Source organism: Chionomys nivalis, chromosome 2 (genome assembly GCF_950005125.1).
Source record: "Chionomys nivalis chromosome 2, mChiNiv1.1, whole genome shotgun sequence".
In the NCBI taxonomy this organism is placed as follows: domain Eukaryota; kingdom Metazoa; phylum Chordata; class Mammalia; order Rodentia; family Cricetidae; genus Chionomys; species Chionomys nivalis.
Window position 1 is genome coordinate 114263413 of NC_080087.1, and position 22347 is coordinate 114285759.

Sequence of the window (22347 nt, forward strand, 5' to 3'; positions counted from 1 at the left end):
TCCAATGAATAATAAGAAGCCTCTAAAGGAAATCCCTAAGGAATGACTGGCTCAAACTCCAATGAAGAAAACCCGCTGTGGAATGCTGAGAAGTGCAGAGAAGTGCTCTCCTGCCCCTCCAATAAACACAAAGGCTGGACAATCTAAACAGTAACTTCTCCTGAGTACATCTGAGAGCTGCGGAGGTAGACAAACCACCAAACCCTAACTCTAAAGTAGTATATGGGGACTTGCTTACCTCCTCAAATTCTGCTGCCAGGAAGAACTCAGAGAAAACCATGAGAGGAGGGATAAAGGCTGAAGGGTGGGCGAGCAAGAGATCCCAGAAACCACTGGTGCTAACCCAGGGGGAACCACACACTGACACAAAAGAAACCAGAGGAGGTGTCCACTGTCTCAGTGACAACTGGAAAGAGATGGCCTGATAGTGTGTGTCTACGACCTCACGGCTACTGTGAAGGACATAACGGTAGCTATGTCATATGTGTGCTAAAAATGGCTGGCTGGAATCTTGATGTAAATGATAACATGTAGGAAACGGAGACGAGACAGACATCTCAAAGACATCAGAAAGAAATAACCAGCTAAGATGTAGACTTCTTACAGTTGAGTGGGATTGGTGTCTGTGCTGGCAAGTTTTATGCTAACTTGATACAAGCCCTACTCATTTGAGAAGAGGAAACTTCAAGTGAGAATATCCTCAGACCTGGGCAGCCCTGTGCTGGGATTTCTTGATTGATTATTGATGTAGGCACAACTAGCTCATCGTGGATGGTTCCACTCCTGGGCTGCTGGTAAGAAAGCAGGGTGAGCAAGGCATGAGAACCATTCCAACAAGCAGCACTCTTCCATGGCCTCTGCTTAAGTTCCTGTCTCCAGGTTCCTGCCTGGAGTTCTTGTCCTTAATTCCTTTGATGACAAACTAGGATATAGAATTGTAAGCTGACATGACCCTTTTCTTCCCAAGTTGCTTTTTATCATGGCCTTTTATCAAAGCAACAGGGAACCTGACTGAGACAGAAGTTGGTACCAGGTTCTTGTGATATGGCTGTGACTGACCAGACCATGTTTTGAGGACTGTGTTATGACTTTGGAACTATGGGTAGGAAAAGCTACTGAATTCTGTCTCGCTCAGTGGGCTGCTCTGCGGGAGCCTAGAAGGTAAGAATGCGGGGAGAGATGCAGACAACGCAGGTCCGACTGGTGAAGTTTCAGAGGGAAGCTTGAGAGTGTCTTAAAGACTGGATTGGGATCATCTAATATTTTGAAGCAAGAATCTGTGGTTCTGGTCAGCTAGGGCTGAAAATCAACTGTGATTAGTAAAAGACCAAAACCTACTAAAACCAAGCCTCTGCTTTGCTGGAACAATCAACACTGGTCAGCTGTGGCTACTTCCGCAGCTCTGAGTAAAGAGACCAGCACACAGAAGCTGTGGTCCAGAGAGGCCCAAGGCTGCACATAAAGCTAACATCCAAGTTTGTTCATTTGTAAGAATCACCCACATGTAACTGATCTTGGTGGACTAACGCTGCAGGACTTACAGGGCTATGGAGAGCAGCTGGGACTTGGCACCTAGAGAGGCCATGAGAGGCTGTGGGTAAAGGTACAGCCTCAGTCACAGGAGAGATCCAGGGACTGAATGGGCCTTGAGGAGTAGCTGAGGCACGGCACCTTGTGGCAGGGCCAGAGTTCTTGAAGAGAACCCAGGAGACAGTATTGGTGCGGCCCAGCTGTAGGTGGAGATCCAACAGTTTGGAGATGCTGGTACCATGGCAACCACCAAGGACAGCAGCAACGGTGGTGTGCAGCCAGCCTGATCCCAGGAGAAAAGCTGTTGCGTGGCAGAGCTGGGGAAGGGGAGCCTTTAGACCAGAGGACTACAAGTGGGTCCCAGGCTGCGCCCTGGTTCTTCCCCTGGAGAAAGAAATTATATAACCTACTTTCAATTTTACAGGATCCCACAGTTCAGAGAATTTGTAATTTTATAGAAACACTGGGTATTTTAGAGAAACTGTGAAAGACACTTTGGCTATTTTAAAGAGGCTGAAATTTTAAGTTGTTTGATTTTTTTTTTTAAAGACCATGGGACTTTTAAAAAGTTACAGTGTTTTATATTGAGATATTAATATTAACATATCCAGTCTTGGAGATAGGTGTGTTTGTGTGCCAAGCTGAAAAAGGGCCAATTGTGTTGGCTGGGAACCTCAATTTAGAAAATATCCCCACCCAACTGGCCCATGGAAATGCCTGTGAGGAATTTTCTTGATCGATGGGGGAAGGCCGAGCTCACTGTGTCTGGTGCCCTTTCTCGGCTGGTTGTCCTGGGCCCTATAACAAAGCAGGCTGAGCAAGCCACAAGGAGCAAGGCAGACAGCAGCATGCCTCCATGACCTCTGCTTTAGATCCCACCTCCAGGCTCCTGCCCTGATGTCCTTTGACGAAGGACTCTGACTGGAAGTTGAATGAAACCCATTTCTTCCCAAGATGCTTCTGTTTATGATGCTTTATCACAGCAAGAGAAACCCTAATACACTCTCTGGAGAAAAAAAAAAACAAAAAAAAAAACAGGAAAAATAGGGTGCACTTTTTATACAAAAAGGAAACAATCAAATACAACATTAGATACTTCAAAAATTGGTGCAGGGCTGGTAAAATGGCTCAGAGTATAAAGTGCCTATCACTCAAACCAGATAACCTGCATTTAATCACCAAACCCAGAGTGGGAGGATGGAGCCCACTGCCACAAGGTGACTTCTGACCTCTCTCTCTCTCTCTCTCAATCTCTCTCTCTCTCTCTCTCTCTCTCTCTCTCTCTCTCTCTCTCTCCCTCCCTCCCTCTCTCTCTCTCTCTCTCTCTCTCTCTCTCTCCCTCTCCACAAACACACACACACGTGAATAAAAAAAATTAGCCCTAAAAACTTTCTTTTAAAGGAAAATGTGTACATTTTGGGTTGGATGACATGTTTGATGCTGGGGAATTGCTCAGTTTCTTGGACGTAGTAGCAGTGCTGAGTGTAAGTAGCAGGATGTCGTCTGCTCTTGGGAGACACCATCACACTGGGAAGTAAGTAACACTAGGTGTGTAAACCACTTTTACAGACCTCAGCCAAGACTATCCTCCCATCTCCCTTCTCTCTGGCCCAAATACACTCAACCACAAAGTCTACACTCGCATGAGGCGGGCGTCTCAGATCTAGATGGACTCTTTGAAGGACCAATGTCAAATACCAGTTGCTATTGTGATTTTCTGAGAATGGAAAAAAGGAAAAACTTTAAATTTAGACAATAAATTTGCAAGTGAATGGGGAAAGGAGGGAGAACTTCTGGCTGTGTGGAGGAACAGTGGGAGCTGATGACAGCAACGGAGCAGGGAGAGAGCCAGCATCAGTCTCATATGGGAGGCACGCCACAGAAGCACGTGTACTCAATGTGTAGGTCATATCTACCTACAGCATATGACTGTATTATTTTGGCATCAAAATAATCCCAAAGTCACCAGGCCAATCTTAATAGTGCCTGGCAGGAAAAGCAACAACAAATGTTGAAAAATAAAATTATTTTACATTCCCTGAAATGTTTTACAAATGAGACAACGAATCATTAAAAAATCAAAATAATAAAAATAAAAAAATAAATAAATGGGGCAGAGACCTAAACAGGGAACTCTCAACAGATGAATTTAAAACAGCTGAAAGACAACATCCTTAGCCATCAGAGAAATGCAAATCCAAACAACTCTGAGAGTCTATCTTACATCTGTAAGAGTAGCCAAGATCAAAAACATTTATGATAAATTATGCTGGAGAAGGTGTGGGGTAAAGGGAACACTCCTCCATTGCTGGCGGGAGTGCAAACTGGTACAGCCCCTTTGGATATCAGTACGGCAATTTCTCAGAAAATTAGGAAACAATCTACCTCAAGACCCAGCAGGACCACTTTTGAGTATAAACTCTAAGGATGTTCAATCATACCACAAGGACATGTGGTCAACTATGTTCATAGCAGAATTACTTGTCATAGCCAGAACCTGGGAAACAACTAAATGCACTGCGACTGAAGAATGGGTAAAGATGTGGTACATTTACACAATGGAGTACTACACAGCAGAAAAAATAATGGTATCTTGAAATGTGCAGGCAAATGGATGGATCTAGAAAACATCATATTGAGTGAGGTAACCCAGACACAGAAAGACAAATATAATATGTACTTACTCATAAGTGGCTTTTAGACATAAGGCAAAGAAAAATCAGCCTACAATTCACAATCCTAGAGAACCTAGACAACAAAGAGGACCCTAAGAGCGACATACATGGATCTAATCTACATGAGAAGTAGAAAAAGACAAGATCTCCTGAGTAAATTGGGAGCATGGGAACCATGGGAAAGGGCAAAAGGGTTGGGGGAGGAGGAATGGAGGGGGTGGAGAAAATATATACCTCAATAAAAACAACAAAATAATAAAATGCCATTACGAAACTTTGAAAAAAATGTTTAAAAGAGGTATAGAAGAAAATTTTAAGCTATTTCTCTTGCTGTCCATTCAGCATAGTGCCCCTTTCCACGGTTGTTTTCACAACTGTTTTTTAGACAACTGGATTAAGCCTGTTCAGGCATAGTAGTGCATGCCTTTGATAGAGAGGGATCAGGAGTTCCAGGCCAGCCTGGGCTACGTGAGACCCTGTCTCAAAAGAGGGGCATGGCTCAGCGGTGATGAGCACTGGCTACTCTTGCAGAGGACGCTGGTTTGATTCCAGCACCCACATGGTGACCATCAATCCTCTACTATAATGCTATTTCCAGGGAATCTGACACCTTCTTCTGTCCTTACAGGGCACTGCAAGCATGTGGCGCACAGACATACATGCAGGCAAAAGGCCCATACAAACAAAATTAATAAACTCTTTTGAAAATACAGGATTAAATGTATGGAACCTCTGATGGTCACATGTATCTGATTTTCTGTCCATTATTAAATACTTAAATATTTTTGTTTATTTTCTGTTAAATACCAGTTATATTTATATTAGCTTCATAATTAATCAAGGTTACAAATGCAATATTCTCTAAGGCTGACTCTAACTTCCTCTTCTGATCCACAAAATGCAGGACCTTTTCTCTGTAGTTATATTCAAGCCTCCCAAAACACTCGGAAATGACCAGGCCCATCAGAGGGAGGATGCTTCCTGATATACAGCCCCTACACACTTGTCTCTGAAGGACACAGAAGGCAACTGCTGGAGGAAGCCACTCTCTCTTCCTGAGAAACACCTGCTATGGCTTGGATCTGATGTCAGCCATCCTCCCCAAAGGCTCAGGCGGTGAAGTCACTGTCCTCAGTGGATGAGTTCAGAACTGAATGAGCTACTGGGAGGTGGAGACTTATTAGGTGAAACGGGTTACTAGGAGCCTGTTTCTGATGGTTCGTCCCATTGTTTCTGGGCCTCTTCTTGTCTGCTGCTCCCAACTTCCCAGCAGCTAAGGGACAAGTGGCCTGAAAGGAGCTCCCACCATGATGTTTCTGCATCACCTCAGCCTCCAAACAATGGATCCAGCCAACCTGGACTAACGTGTCTAAAATCAAGAGTTCCAGTTAAGGCATTTCTCCCTTAGGCACTCTGACAGTGGTGGGAAACTAAGCACCTTTGCTACTGACATCGGTTAAAACTGAGGGGGGCAGGGGAGTCTGACAAATCTAAGACGCGAAACTTCACAAAAGGGTGCCTATCCACTTGGGACCGATCCCTTCTCTGACCTCATTTGATATGGGAAATGTCTAGATCCTATGTTCATATTTGACTTAGTCTGTCCGAGTTCTCCTCTGACCTCTTATCATTTTTAAAGGCTTGCTACTGGCAGGCACATTTTCTGAAAAGAGATGCCAACAATCCAGTGTTGTCTCCTCAGAAACATAACTACTGACCTATTCTATCATGCACTCATTCTGTGGCTCCTGGGATTCATCTGAAGTCAGTGTGGAAGGTGATAGAGATTAGCTATTCTCTCTGTGCATATGAACCCTGCCCTGCCTTGCCTGTCCGCAACGCATCATGACTAGCCACATATATAGGGGAATCCATGAGGATTCATTGCAACACTGGTCCTGGGGCCCTTTTCCAGGTTTCAGGATTGCGCCACCAAGTCATGCTTCCCGAGATTGTGACACTAGATCAGTGATCTCTAGACGGCTGGGTTCTCTTTAGTCTGAGAGATAGTGTCCATGTCCCCTTTCTGCTGAGTAGACCTACCCTTGTGCTGTGCTTTGGTAACAAAAGGCCATGTGACTGCCAGCGTGTCAGCCATCTTGCTTGTTCTAGCACACTGCCTTTGGAAACCATGCAATGAGCCGGGACAAATCTGCTGGATGAGAACTAGCAGGTAGGTTCATGAGGCCATTGTGGAATGCTCCAAACTGACCGTTGCAGCTTGCCAGCCAATAGCAAGGCATTCTGGCCCTGCTGACCCATACATTCTTAAAGCAAGAATGTCTACTATCGCCAGCCCCCAGTTTCAGAGTGACCTGCCATACAATGATAGAGTACCAATAACATCATAGCTCTGATACCGTTCACCCCAGAAGTACTGGTTTTTCTCGTTTCTCCAGCCTCCTGCTCCTCTCGCAATCTGGGACCTTATTTCTCCAGTCCACCACTCCACACTATCTCTATGCACAATGCTGTTGCTAAGACTGCCCTCCTTAAATTCAAGGGCTGCACTTGGCATGTTCTCATCAATGAGCAGCATCTGGTCATCGCTCAGCTCTTGTTTGCGGAAGGTCGCTGTCAGATTCACCAAACACAGCTCACGTCAGCGCCTCACCTGCAATCCCACCAGAACCAGCACCGGTGTCAGTGGCAGTTCTCGGTGCTGTGACCAAACTCCTGACACGCTTATCCCAACGTACACAGCCCCAGGCAGGGAAAGCCTAGCAGGGCAGTGAGGTGGCTGGTCGCACCGTGTCCAAGGTCAGGAGACAGAAATACGTGGATTCTGGTGTCTAACCTGCCCTTTGTTTATTCAGCCCAGGAGCCCAGTCCATGGGGTGTTTAAACTTTCCTGGGAACACCTTCATCGACAAGCCATGGAGATTTAAAACCTACTGTGGTTGACGACTGAGACTGACCATGCAGCACCATTCCACAGAGGCTGATCGACTACAGGACTTCAGACCCAGCCCAGTTTCTCAGCGCTCATTTCAAAAGCGAATGCTGCCGCAAACATACCCATTAGTTCTCTGTTTGTGACAACACTCAAGGCATCTGTCAAGAACGTCTTTGACATCTCTGCACATTCTACAAATTCCTGACACCCTGCCGGCTCTGCCTCTGTGAAGATTTAAGGACACTCCCCAATCTTCTCACCCCTAGCACCCACTGAGCCACTCTCTCCTGGGGACTTGGAATTGCGGTTACTTGTGCAGTGCAGTATGTAGCACAAATACACTTTGTAAGGCATTGGGAAGCTTTTCTGGGTAGATTCTTGATGTTATAATTACTCACGTAGGAGGTGCTGTCAACTAAGTACATACACAACCAGAGGCAGTGACGTTCTCCAGAGCGGGACCCATCTTCTACCTCTATGTTCATTCTGTACCTGCACCGTACCCCATGTGAAGTATAATAAAGCCTGTATTGATGCTGTATAAATGGCTGCTTCCTAGTAACTTACAATAGGGCAATAATGAAGATAACTATACCCAACTTTGTAAGCCAAACCCAAAGCAAAGATAGCAAGATAGGTATATTGATTCTTTACTATCAGCCTGTAAAGGAATCCTCTGGAAAATGTGTTAAAACTACAAAATCCCAGGCTCCGCCCCTGGGAGAGACAGACTGAGTAGGACTCCAGTCTGAGTCTATTTGGTTTTAAGGATAATCCGTGGGGAGGTTCACGGCCAAGACTTTGGTGTATGGGGACGGAGCACCACTTCCATTCCAAAGCTAACCTTTCTCGTGTACTTAAGATGTGTGGTTCAAGTTTCTTGACTTTAATGTTAAAGCACAGAGCACAGCAGACCTATAAAAAAGAACACTTAACAATGCTTCCAGTCTGGCACCTTGGGATCTGAGGCTGTGGGACAGCAGCATCACATCCTCTTTGAGATCACAATCTGCATAGAGTTTTCACCTAGATGCCCTTTTTATAAACTGCTCAAGACTTAATTTGCTCCAAATAGTCCCTTCTCAGACCACCTGGCCACGAGGCAGGTTTTAAAATAACTGAAGGGTGCAGGGCTCTTACCTCGGTCCCAGAGGCTGGCTCGCAAAGCTCTTTCCAGCTGCTCCTCCTCACTCAGTCCTGCCGTGTAGGCATCATAGTTCCTGTGAGTTTCTTCATAGGACCCTGCTCTGCCATCTGGGTAGTGATTCTGATATCCAGAGGGGCCTGTGGGCACAATCAAAAGGTTACAAACCCTAGGAATGGGTTTGGCTTTTGCTTCAGAATTCGGGCTTTTTGTATGCAAAGACAAGCACATGATTCATGTCATTATTTTGAGTGTAATAATAATCTTGCCACTGAGGAAAGAGGACATACAAAGAAGACTTCCACAAGAGTAGGCAACAATGATCCTATCACTGCTGCGGCCACAGTGTACAACCCAAACCTGGGCATGAATGAGATGTGACACGCTAAAGAGGAAAAGAAACACTGACTTAAAGGCAGCTGGAAGTGCAGAGAAGAGACTGGCATGGGCTTGGAGCTGATGACTGTCCTGCTGCCCCGGATTATTTCCTGTGAAGTTCTGACTTGAGTAGGGAGAATGGAGGAGAGTCGCTGAGAAAGTCTGACTGCCTTGCGGCTCCACACAATCAGAGACAACCAGTGTTTCACACATAAACCACAGAGTGCCCATGCTGAGCATTCTATTTCAAAAACTCATAACTACATTGAGGCGGATAAGCCAACTTCTCTGACTATAACTTCATCAGACACTGAACTTCCAAATAATAGCACTTTCAAAAACGGTACTCAACAGGAGACATGCTCACTAAATAATAAATAATACTTTACACACTACATAGACACCAATTAATAAAAGACAGCAGTGGAACAAAGTTTGCTTTTGTAAACTAATTCTATCAAATTTTTGTCAGTTTGGATCTCGTCCCTGTGTTTCTTTAACTGTCAATGGCTACAGGATTAGTTTGAAGGGAACTCTATAGATAACAGTCTGGCACAAGGAGAGAAGTTATCTTCTGCTCCACGTTTCCCCCATCCTGTCATTATCATATTCTTTGAAGGGGATCTTTCAAGTCTTAATTAATGCACTAGGTTGTCAATGACTCTCTGGAAGCGCCAGTATCAATGCATCTCTTTCGTCCTACCCAGTGCATGCTTGAGTACTAACTTTAGTAACTGCAGAAAAAGGCAGAGCTTGGTTGAGTGAAATTTCGCACTCAGAAATTAGATCACTGGAACTCAATCTATTTTAAAATTTATTTTTGAACTTTTTATTACTAAAGGTCTTGAATATGTATGATTTCTTAGACAAAACTTTGATTCAGTTTTTAATTACCGTACATAGGCTTCCTTATACATTCCTTACACATTTTCCTATGTGCGTGGGTTTAGTTGACCCTTCCCTCCTTCCCCTCATCTTCTTGCCCTCCATATCCAATGATGTGGGAGTGATTTCTTTCTAATCTGTTGCTTACATTGGTTAATTAATAAAGAAACTGCCTAGGCCCATTTGACAGGCCAACCCTTAGGTGGGTGGAGTAAACAGAACAGAATGCTGGGAGAAAGAAGCCAAGTCAGTGACTCGCCATGATTCTCTCACTCCAGACAGACGCAGGTTAAGATCTTTCCTGGTAAGCCAGCTCGTGGTGCTACACAGAATATTAGAAATGGGTTAGATCAATATGTAAGAGCTAGCCAATAAGAGGCTGAAACTAATGGGCCAGGCAGTGTTTAAAAGAATATAGTCTCCATGTAATTATTTCGGGTGTAAAGCTAGCCGGGTGGCGGGATGCAGCCCACTGCTCCACACTACAATCCAAGACTGAAAGGGAAATTTTCATAACTAGTAAAAATGTTTGGCAATTTCGAATTTTTATTTTCATCAAAAAATAAAATTGCAATAAACTCTGCCAGCTTCAGTTGATAACCCAGTAACTACCGTGCGTTCACATCGATATCTGTCACTAGTACATGGAAGTGGTACCTTCACAAAGTAATTCAGGTAAGACAGCGTCACTAGGAGACAGCTCCCAGGAAGCCATTGGTGGCTATTTGAGAGGAGGAAGTGAGTCCTGATCTCACTTGTTCTCTTTCCATGAGGTTTCCGCCACCATTTATGATGCAGCAAGAAGTTCTGACGAGACCCTAACATATGTTTGACATCACAGACTCCAGAAACATGGGCTACATAAACTCTAATTTTTATGAATTACCCATAAGAACTGGTTATAAGAACTGAAAAAAAAATATTGACCAACTATTATTGTAAAATTTACCAAGTCAGTTTTTCAGGACATGCATACAGTTGGACCAGCATCACCAGGAATGATTGTGAGTATTTTCTTAATTCCCCCATAGAAATGTGTACCCTTCAGATAACACCCCTCAGTTTCACATCCTTCCTGGTTCTGAGTAATCACCAATCTACTTTCTATCTCTGTAGAAGTGTCAGTTCTACACAAATCATACACACAGAGGCAGACAGTGCATGCTGTTCTGTGTATGGAATACTACACAGCATGCTCTTAAGGCTCCTGACTACTGTGACGTGTGTCAGAATCTCACTCTTTCTAATGGCCAGATAATATCTTTGTGGATAGCAGAACTATAATTTACCTGCACAGCAGCTGAGGGGCACTGCCTTCTGCCTTTGTGTATGTGGGCGCGCATGCACATAATGGGCCCATGTGGAGGTCAGAGGTTGGCTTTGGGTGTCTTCCTCAAGCACTCCCCGTCTTTATTTTCTTGATCTTGACTGAATGACCAACGATCCCTTGGGATCCGCCTGATTCCACCCCCAAGCATTAAGGGCACGTGTGGATGTCATCATGCCTGGCTTTGACGTGAATGCTGGGGATCCAAACTCAGGTTCTTAGGGTTGTGTAGCAAGCAGATTACCCAGGTAGCTGCTACCCCAGCCCTAGATCTACCTTTCAAACACTCTGAATAATGCTGAGGGCCAATGCGTTCGTGAACCCACATTTGTGTGTATCTGAGAGGGTAACTGCTGGCTGACCACAGGTTTGTTTAGATCTTTCAGGAACCACCAGAATGTTTTCCAAAGAGGATGCACCACATCACAGACCTACAAGCAGTGCATGAGGGCTCTGGCTCCAGCACACCCGCACCAATCCTTGCTACTATATAGCTTTTTAAATTTAGCTATAGCTACTATAGCGGTGTGATGGCCATTCTTGGGTGTCAACTTGAGAACAGCTGAAATTACCAAATCACTGGGCACACCTCCCGAGGAAGGATCTTTTCTTTTCTTTTTCTTTTTTTTTTTTTTTGGTTTTTGGTTTTTCGAGACAGGTTTCTCTGTGGCTTTGGAGCCTGTCCTGGAACTAGCTCTGTAGACCCGTCGAGCTCACAGAGATCCACCTGCCTCTGCCTCCCGAGTGCTGGGATTAAAGGTGTGCACCACCATCACCTGACGGAAGGATCTTTTCTTAATTAAATCATCTGAAGCAAAAAAAAAAAAAACCTGACTTCTAATCTGGACCTTTGTGGGAAGACAAACCTTTAATCTGGGCCATACCTTCTGCTGGCAGGCATACAAGGGCATGGAAAAACAAAGCTTTCCTTTTGCTTTCTTGCTCTTGATAATAAGCCCATTCCTTTCTTGGCATTAGAGTCTACTTCTTCGGGATTCTGGCATCTACTGAAGACCAGCGGAGACATCTGGCCTCAAGGACTGAACAACTATTGGATTCTTGGGCTGTCCATTCACAGGCAGCCACTGTTGGACTAGCTAGATCACAGCCTATATATCATTCTAGTAAATTTCATGTGTGTGTGTGTGTGTGTGTGTGTGTGTGTGTGTGTGTGTGTGGAGAGAGAGAGAGAGAGAGAGAGAGAGAGAGCTATTCATTCAACAGGTTCTGTTCATCTCTGTAGTGGAACCCTGACTAATATAAGTGGGTACAAGGTTACCACCATCTTGTTTTTGCGACTGGATCTTATCATATTATTCAGGTTGGCCCTGAACTGACTAGCCCAGGTTGGCCTTGAACTTGTGAAACTCATGCTTCTGTCTCTTAAGTGCAGGAATGCACTACTGTCCCCATCCCTTTCACTGTTTAGTGGTTTAATGATCAATGGTATTGAGCATCTCTTTATAAATTGATAAGTCATTTATAAGTCTTCTTTAAAGAATGTCTATGTAGATACTTTTATAGCATCAATTCTAGTTGGTCTTAATAGTAAAAACTCAGAGTCAGCTATCAGGAGGTGAAAGCTGAGAGATCAGAGAAGCAGAGCAGCCAGGCACTAGAGTTCCCACCTCTACCTATGTTCATACTGAAAGGGCGATCCTGCCCTCAGCCTGCCTCCTCAGCCTGCATCCTCAGCCTGCATCCTCAGCCTGACTGCCTAGACTGCACTGCTGCTCCTCAGACTGCATTGAGTTTCCGTCTCCTCCTGACTTATATTCCTCTCTTCACCCAGTCATATCTCTCCTGTCTCCACTTCCCCAGTGCTGGGATTAAAGAGGAGTGATCCCAAGTGCTAGGATCGCCTTTGTGTAAAGTTGTGTTTCTCTTTTAGGCAGATTCAATCTTGTGCAGCCCAGGATGGCCTTGAACTAGCAGATATCAGTCTGTCCCCCAAGCCCTGTGATTGAAAGTGTTTGCCACCACTGTCTGGCCTCTAGTGGCTTAGCTTTGTACTTTTATCTTCAGGAAAGCTCTATTTGTTAAAACACAAACAAATATCACTACATACTTCACTCTTTTAACTGACTGTTGTAATACTCTACTGGCTTGGTTCTATTTTGTTGAATTTCCTTACACAATAATAAAAAATAAATACGGAAGGAAGCATTAAGGGAAACATCTTAGACTTTGGTGGGGAATGATGAAGGCTTTGGTAACAATGCAGTAAAAGCCACAGAGTATTGACTGAATACTTCCACTAGGCCCATTTCTACATTCTCTCTTACACGTCCATGTCAGAATGGTAACAGTAATGATTTTCAAAACAAGGGAAGAAAAATGAAAAATTCCAAATTCTCACATTGGTTTATGACCACCGTGGGAACAAAAAACAATTTTAAAGGTGGATGTTCTTTTCAAATTCTTCTTTACTCAGTGGAACCATCAGAAAAGCTCAGGTCCCCTGATGTGTTAGGGACACTCTGAGCACACTTCCTGAAGGGTAAGGGAGAATGGAATAGAATTATGGATCTTGATTTTTCATACTCTTCGCCAGACACCAAGCACTGCAGGACAGCAGGGGTCAACAAACTCACTTCACAGAGCCTAAACGGAAGGAGTATCCCCCTCACAACACTAACAGAGTATTTGTGGGTAAGTCACTGAACACAGCAGAATGCTTCAACAATCCCTACCTGACACTGCCCAACTTTCCGAGAATGCTAATTATTTCATTGCAAGGCAAAAACCATGTGCGGTTATTTTCCCACACGTGTCATTGTCACCTTTAAAGCCCTACAGAAGAGTCTGTGCTTGAGAAGGGCGAAGCAGCAACCTCCCTAGCCCACCCCACAGCGCTCATCTAATTCAAAATCCAAATGACCCCACACTCTGCAGCACTGGCCTGTGCAGACAGCACACGTGTCTTCACAGTCTTAGCTTGCTTGGGTGTTAACTGCAATGATGTTAGGTAACATTTTCTTGCTACAGAAAAACATTTTCTTTTTCTTTCTTTTTTTTGATAGGGTTTCTCTGTGCAATGGTCCTGGCTGTCCTGGAACTAGCTCTTGTAGACCAGGCTAGCCTCAAATTCACAGAGATCCGCCTGCCTCTGCCTCCTGAGTGCTGGGAATAAAGGCATATACCACCACCACTTGACAGAAAGACATTTTTCTACACGTTATTTCTTTGTTTAAGAAACAACCCAGCAATGTTTGGATGAAATAAATTCAACAGCTCTCATCATACAGACATTATAAAATCTTAACTTGACACTCGTCAGACAAACTGTGGAGACAAAGAATGAGGAAAACTTCGGTGTCTTTGGTCAAAAGGACTGGTGCGGTTTAAAGGTTCTGTATAATCAACCATAAATCACTAGCAAGACCGAAAATGCCATCACATCTATTATGATAAGGGGTCCATGAGAAACTAAACTTTTCAACAGTTATTCTTCCAACGGCCCAATCAAATGTTTTAAAGTCTTCATGATAAACAAGGGCAGAGGAATCTCACAACCAATACTTAGGATAAATAAGTTTAAATTATGTCTTGTGATAACTACTTCTTAAGTTATATACTTCGGCTCTGTAGTTTAACGAAAAGCTCTCTGGCTATCATTACTTTGCTAACTGCCCCACCTGGTCCTTATACACATTCCAGGATTTCACCGCAAAGAAAAACAGCACAGATTAGAGAAATTGGTAACAGTTTTTAAAACATTCCTTAGCTTCTTTGACCTCTAAGGAGTTTCCCAGCTGAAAGTGCGTGTTAAGAATAAATCACTACTTGTAAGAGATACGCACAATCATATCAAAGTTGCATAGATAACCATTAGCCTGGCCACCTGGGCCCTCTGTAGTGCTGTCTTTGAAGAAATCCAATCACTCCAGAGGAAGGGCTATTAATATGTTAATCTTACAGGGCATCAAAAAGGAAGGTTAAAAAAAAGTTTGGATTTCTGCCTTGAATTTTCCAGTCTGTGTGTCAGCTGTATCACCGCCTCTCACCGAAGAAGGATAAAAGGAGCAGAAGAGAGATTTTCCTTCTGCCAACAGGAAATATCAGTAAATGTGGCAAGGAGAGGGGTACTGGGTGGGAGGGAGGGGGAAGAGACAAAGGGCGGGAGGCAGAGAGAAAGCTAGACAGCACAAATAGGGTTACTTTGTTTCCCAAAGTTCAGTGGTCAGAGTGTGTGACTCCCACACTCCCATACAACCTAAAAGCAGAGCCAATCAATGAACCACCAACTCACATCCTTGTCCCAGACTTGCCCTTAGCTATTTTGTAAATGTGACCAAATTACTCAGCCTTCCTAAGTTCAATTTTCCAGCTGTCAGGCAAGATGTCAGGACTAGGAAGGACAGGACCAGGAAGTCTGTGCACAAGTGTGGTAGAGCTCATTCCTTTCCCTAGACCCAGAAGGGGTGTGTGTGTGTGTGTGTGTGTGTGTGTGTGTACACTACATAATGAGGTGTGTGTGAATGTGGAGGCCAGAGGACAACCTCAGGTGCCATTCCTCTGCAAGGTGCTGTGTTTTGGACACTGTCCCAGTGGTCTGGGCTTTGCTAAGCAGCTAGGTTGGCTGCTCAGAGAGTGTCCTTGGTGCTGGGGTTACAGGGATATGCTACTGGGTGTGTTACTGATTTCTTTAAACTTGGGTTCTAGGGATCAAACTCAGGTCCTCTCGTTTGTGCAGCAAGAACTTCTCCTAACAGAACTCTTCCCCAGACTCCACTGTGATCTCCTGTGGAGACTCACAAAAGAGAAGCATCAGAGAACAGAGAATACCCCTTCCCTCTAATGACTTCACACTGCTGGCTGCCTCTTCCTCTGCCTCCTGGAAAGCATAAGTTAACAAGATGAGGCACCACACTGGGAGACAGGGTGATGGTTTTCCTGACCAGCTCCGCTCCTCCCAATCACACAGGCCAGGAACACTTCTCTTCTGCTTCCCTCACTATGAACTGGTTTCTACAGAAGACAACCGAAACGCTCTTCAAGGGACTGCCATTATCAACTCTGTCCACAATGGCGGGCCATTCACACCATCTCAGTTCAGAGACAATCATCACCCTACCCAGACCAAGCAAAGGAGAAAAACCTCACACTCAAACAGCTTCTTGAGGCAGAGACAGAACTCTGTGATCCCCAAGCCCAAGGTCCCAGTCATATGAAGGGCTTTTACTCTTGGTCCCACCACCTGACACGTTGTGTGCATGTCTGTGTGTGTATGAGTGTGTGTGTGTGGGGGGGGGGTCTTCCCCTTCTGACTTCATTACCTGGGTGAATTTCAGGCTATTCAGGTGACTCATACATGACATAAACCAGGATTGATGACAGTCATGAGCCATGGCTTGAGAGCTACAGAATACATGGAACCCCGTTACTTCTAAGACTATTTATTATGCTATGGATTTAATCCTTAAGGTCTTTCTTAGCACATTCTGGACAGTCGCCAACAGGCCACATTTTGATTCTGCCTTGCCTCCCTGGGAAGTCCTCTCTCTATATAATTACATTCCTTAACTCCTAGTCACCTGTCATGCCCACCACTCCACCTCCTCTGGACAGCTTCATGGATTGCTACTCTCTTTCTCCTTCCCAGATCACTAACCTCACCTCCATGTCAGCACTCCTGACTGGACTGCTTCTTAGAAGGAACAGAAGGGAATGGTTGAACCCCTCTGGAATTTAGTAACAGAGTGGAGAAAATAATTCTCAGACAAAGATTCTGAACCTTTAGGAAAAAAATATAATAAAGGCACTCTCCAGGGTGCAGGGCAGTGAGGAGAGAAGAGCAGGGCGGAGCAGGTTCCCTGCGTGTGGACGTCTCCCAGGGAAGAGCTGCAGATAGAACCTGACCATCGGGAGTAGGGAAAAATTCAACAAATGCTAGGATTACTAGATATCCACTCACATGACATCATGCCTCAGCTTTTATTATCACCTAATTAGTGTCATGGGGTCTTTGTTTCATCTTCTCAAATACACTCACCCCTATATACCCACCTCTATATACCCATTCCTATATACCCACCTATATGTACCCATGCCTATATACTAACCTCTATATACCCATGCCCATATACCCACCTCTATATACCCATGCCTATATACCCACCTCTATATACCCATGCTTATATACCCACCTCTATATACCCATGCCTATATACCCACCTCTATATACCCATGCCTATATACCCACCTCTATATACCCATGCCCATATACCCACTTCTATATACCCATGCCTATATACCAACCTCTATATACCCATGCCTATATACCCACTTCTATATACCCACTTCTATATACCTATATACCCACCTCTATATACCCATGCCTATGTACCTACCTCTATACACCTATTCCTACATACCCATCTCTATACACCCATACCTATATACCCACCTCTATATACCCATGCCTATATACCAACCTCTATATACCCATGACTATATATCCACCTCTATATACTCATTCCTATATAACCACCTTTAAACACCCATGTCTATACACCTATTCCTACATATCCACCCTTATATACCCACCTCTAAATAAACATACCTGCTCCTCCTATAGATTAAGAGAGGGACCGCTGTTTTTTTTCTTATAGTGTCCATAACAGCACTCTGCAATGTGATCTTCACCGAGTACTGATGGATAACAGTCTGTGACTTAGCAACATTGTATGTTGTATGGGGGCAGGGTGGTGGCTGCACTTGGGAGGCAGAGGCAGGCAGATCTCTGCGAGTTCAAGGCCAGCATGGTCTACAGAGAGAGTTTCAGCACAGGTTCCTAAGCTACACAGAGAAAACCTGTCTTGAAAACCAATCCCCACCAAAAAACCTTTGTATAGTTGTATGGGAGAATAAACCCAAAGTGATACACATGTACAAATGCCTGCGAATGTGTGTATATATGTATATACATTACATGCACACAGTATTAGCTTTTTTGTCACTGTGGCAAATGCCTGAGAGAGCACCTTTGCAGGACAGAAGAGTTGTTTTGACTCAGGGTTTAAGGCCATGTCTACCTGCCCCGTTGCTATGGGCCTGTGGTAAGGAAGAGCCATAACCGCAAAGGGGAACAGTGGGGATGAAATGCTTACTTCGTGGAGGTCAGGATGCTAACAGAGATAGGCAGACAAAGAGAGAGAGAGAGAGAGACAGAGAGACAGAGACAGAGACAGAGAGACAGAGAGAGACAGAGACACAGAGAGAGAGAGAGAGAGAGAGAAAGAGAGAGAGAGCAACAGAGAGAGAGAGCAACAGAGAGAGAGAGAAAATGTCTGATGCCCGTTTTAGTGAGCAGGCTTCATTCTTCTTCCTCTTTATTTCAGGGGGGCTTTAGCCAACTAGATGTTATCACCCACATCCAAGGAAGGTCATGGCCCTCCAGTTAACGGACTATGGAAATTATCTCACAGACATGCTCAGATGGGCCCTTTATTGATTTTTTAGGCAACTCTCAATTTAGTCAGACTGACAATCAAGATCAGTATCAGATATATAGTAACAATTCTTTGTACCTGTTAGAGGTCTAGGTAAGCCAGAATTCAAAAGCAAACCAAAGCAACAGAACTATGACCTCTGGTCTGAAGCTGAAACATGGTTTTTCCGTAAGACATTTGGGCAGTCATTGTCCCACATCCATGAATTCTCACTGTTTGTTCTCATGGTGTAAGAAAGGGCCGGCTAGCTAGAACAGAGCCAAATAGGCAATAAAGTCTTTAGTGTCTAAAACATTAGCCATGTGACACATCATACAAAGCCTCACATGGAATCTCTGGTTATTGGTAACGGCTATGACAAGTTCCAGTCATCCAAGTTAGGATGTCAGCTCCAGGTCTCATGAGTATTCTCTTTTGGCTGCTGACTGGTACTAACTGTACTCAAACGGCAGGAGACCAGGGGTTCTTAGAGTCCTTCTCATGTGGGCACTAATGTGGACGTTACCTTATGGTGATTTGATTTCATACCAAAGGCCCCAATTCTAAATACTGTCATGATAGGAGCGAGGATTTCAAGACAAACATCTAAAGGGGGACATGTCCAGTCTGTTGCATTAAGACACCCAGCACGTATTTCTGTGCCACTCACTCAAAAGACCTAAATACTATCATGTATGGACCCACGTTCTCCTCTCACGTGGGAGTTGAACTTCAATTATATCAGTTTAATAGTATTAAGAGGCTACAAGCTTAATCTGACTGTGTTTGGAGACAAGACCTTCATGAGCCAGGGTAGATCATCACCCAATCTTACTGGCTTTACAAGACACACACACAATTACTATGTTCCTGTCTCTGGTCAATGCAATGCTATGTGCTGCCACAGACTCTTAGTATATTAGGGCAAGCTAAAGCCTCGCTGAACGTGTGGAAGGGTTAGACAGTGTGAAATTGTATCTCTGGGACCAATCCAAACACCCCGTCAATGGGAGTCTTGGGTGTCTTAGGGTAATATGTACCTTACTGTACACGAGAGGCCTTGCACCAATTAGACAATTGTTTCATGCTGGAGTTACTGTCTTTACTAATAGCCCACCTGATGCACCCAAGCTTACCCCTGCCCGTTCGGTTTCCAGGAAGAGGCCATGTACAACTGTGTGCCGTGCGAGCAGATCCCAAACTAATGCCATCTTAAAGCATCTCCATGCTCCTGAACTCTTCAGTGTTTAAAACAAGTGAAGCTGTATTAGATGCCATGAACTTACCTGCACTATTAAAGTAGTACTGCTGTCCTGGGTACCCAACACTGGGGGAAAAAACACCTAAACACAAAGAAAACCAAGACTTTAATGGCTAATCCTTCCAGCAATTACACAGTTCTTCGTGAGAAAGCCCAGGGTCACCTTAAATCATTTCTAAACAACTGTTAAAAACAAACCTCATTCGTTTGGAGCCAACCTTTTAGGGAACAGTGTGTATGTGCACATGTGTGTGTGTGCGTGTGTCTGTGTGTGTGTGTGTAGACAGGTGTCAGTGAAATCCTAATTTACATGCACTGCGGTTTCTTAAAGGTTCTAGGTGACTTCAGGTGATTTTTGCTTCGCAGGGCACCAGGCTTGGGCTCTGAAGCCATTGTAAAAAAAAAAACAGATATGCTGTGATGGGGGAAAAAAAGCCTTCTCCCAACAAGGGTATTAGGAGAGCCATGCTCCCTATCTTTCCTAAGTGACTTCCTCTGGTTCCTTAGTGAACCAGACAGAAAGAGGCCCAGGCACAGTCCCAGGATGACCCACGAAACAGCAGAATCCGCATTCCTGGCCGTTTTCTACAAGTTCCTGTGTCATTTCCGTTCTAGGCCATTATGTCTTCTCTGCTCTCATTAGAACACAGTCTGCATGCTGCTTCTCAAACTTAATTTTCTTCTGTGGCACTTAAAAAAAAAAAAAAAAAACTTACAAATGTCTGCACAGGAAACAGCAGTGGTCTCAAGGAAGGTTTAAATGTCATCGTTGTGGAGGAAATCCTTTTTGAAAATTAAACCAATCAAGCGTCTAAATTTTTCAGTTTGTCCACCTTAAGATCCATTACATCTTATGGCACAGAGACGTGGATCAGGATGAGGCACTTCCCTTTCTCAGCAATAGGCACCGGACAGGCGCTGTGCAGCCAGGCTGAGAATGTGGCAGGGTGGGGCACTGCAGGTGAAGGTGGCTCCTGTTGCCTCCTCCAAGCGCACACAGGCTACAGGACTGGGGAACGAGCAGAAATGGGACTCTGTGTAGACGAAGTGCAGCCTGTAAAAATTACCCCAAAGTGAAAACAACCTGCCAATAAAGGCAGCGGAACAGGGCCCAGAAAGCTTTCAAACACCATGAATATTATATGGTTCTCGAGAACAACAGTCATCGGCACACACTGTGAAAACAAATTATTTATGGTTCAAAAAAAGGTAAAATAGTCTCAGAAGATTTCCCATGAATAAAAGATGAAATATTAGAATGTGAACCGTCTATAAAACAAGTGTTTGCAAAATAGCTGCCTTACAAGTCAAAATCAGTACAGTATTTTATATTAAAGGGTCTAAATGTATTCACTACTAAATAAAACATTTTCATTGAACATCAATATAGAAGGGGGGAACAAAGGAAAAAAAGCAAAGAAAATAAAAAACAGGGACCAAACCTCAAGAGATAAATTACATGGCTTGGCTTCCCGAGAATATAATGTTTTACCCACCAAGGACCTGATAGCCATTCTGAACTCTTCAAATTTCTGGCCCTGGACTCCAGTCCAGGTTTGATTTCCTTCTGTTAACCTTGCCAGGCCTGTCTATTAATTTCGAGGAATTTAATAGAAAAATACATTATTATAAACTCAGGTTTTGAGGAAAATTGCAGTTTTCTGTGAACACATTAGGGCGGAGAGTAAAAGTCTATACCAGCATTTGTTCCTTAAGAACACCTCAGAACTGAAATTTGGGCTTGAATTCTCCTTTGCGGAGCAACATGAGGGCCTGTGGTTGGGGTCTCGTTACCTCTCAGTTTAAAGAGAACTCTGAGTCTATCAGGACATTTCTCCAGTGAACCACGGGGTATCTTGGGGCTGCGCCTGTGCACATGAACATGAACTTCCAACTGCTGTCAGGTCAAGTGTCTCATTCTGTACCTGCACACGTCTCCATGATTTTCTTCAGAGGCCCCTGAGTGTACATCAGTCCCACAAGGATGCCGGCCAGGTGCCCAGCGAAGGACGTCCTAGGAGGGAAAGGGACCCTTGTGAGTGTTTGTTCTGTTGCTGATTAGAGACACTCTGTCTTCTCATTAGCCCGGCACGTGCCAATTACTCACAGTCTGCACGCTTTGTTCCACAGTGAGTCTTTTATGCTGAGTCGCGTTTCACTCAGTCCAAAGAACAACATTTCCTACCTTAAAAACAAAACCCCAAACCAGGACGATGAATAAAAACGCTCACACATTTAAAACACATCATCCTTCTTTAACTGAAACAAATCTGCTTGCTTCTCCACAGTGGACGTCTTCGGTGATGACAAGCCATTAAATTACTTCCTTTTCTTCCCTGGACCTACCTCTTATCATCATAAACTATCAATGGAGTCAGTGTTGTCTGCTCAGAATTCAATCTGGATGGCCCAGCCATTGTGAGGGCCAGTGTCTAGCCATGTTCACGGCATAGCAGACAGCTGCGTGTTTATTCACGACTGACTAGTAGAACAATCAGCCACCCAAACTCAGGCCAGATGCCCCCAAGCACTGCCTCCTCTGTTTGTTTTCATAAAGACCTTTTGGTCACTCGGCAAAAACAACAGTTAAGAGACTTCAAGCTTGGAAGATGGGTTGTGCACTGAATGGGTCTACTCTTCCGGAATTACCACGAAAGTCTGGCGATCACTTGTAAAATGTGTTTTCAGATGCACACATCTATCAAGACAGCAGCATTTCTAGAGGCCTGTGGTACTTCCAGGTTGGTTGAGGGTTGGGGACTATGTCTGTGGAGTTCACGCAGCCCAAGTTTAAGAATAACTAGGGATTTCCTGAGCC

General features: G+C 44.3%; 1 protein-coding gene across 1 annotated transcript in view; it reads right to left on the minus strand.

Moving 5' to 3' along the window:
* The window catches only part of Rhbdd1 (rhomboid domain containing 1), a 124882-nt gene that overhangs the window by 47291 nt on the left and 55244 nt on the right, over nt 1–22347 (minus strand). The window contains exons 4-6 of the mRNA XM_057763267.1: nt 21455–21543; nt 19555–19611; nt 8242–8385 (exon numbers count right to left, since the gene is read on the minus strand). Of these exons, the coding sequence (XP_057619250.1) occupies nt 8242–8385; nt 19555–19611; nt 21455–21543 (290 nt within the window). The remainder of the gene's footprint in view (nt 1–8241; nt 8386–19554; nt 19612–21454; nt 21544–22347) is intronic.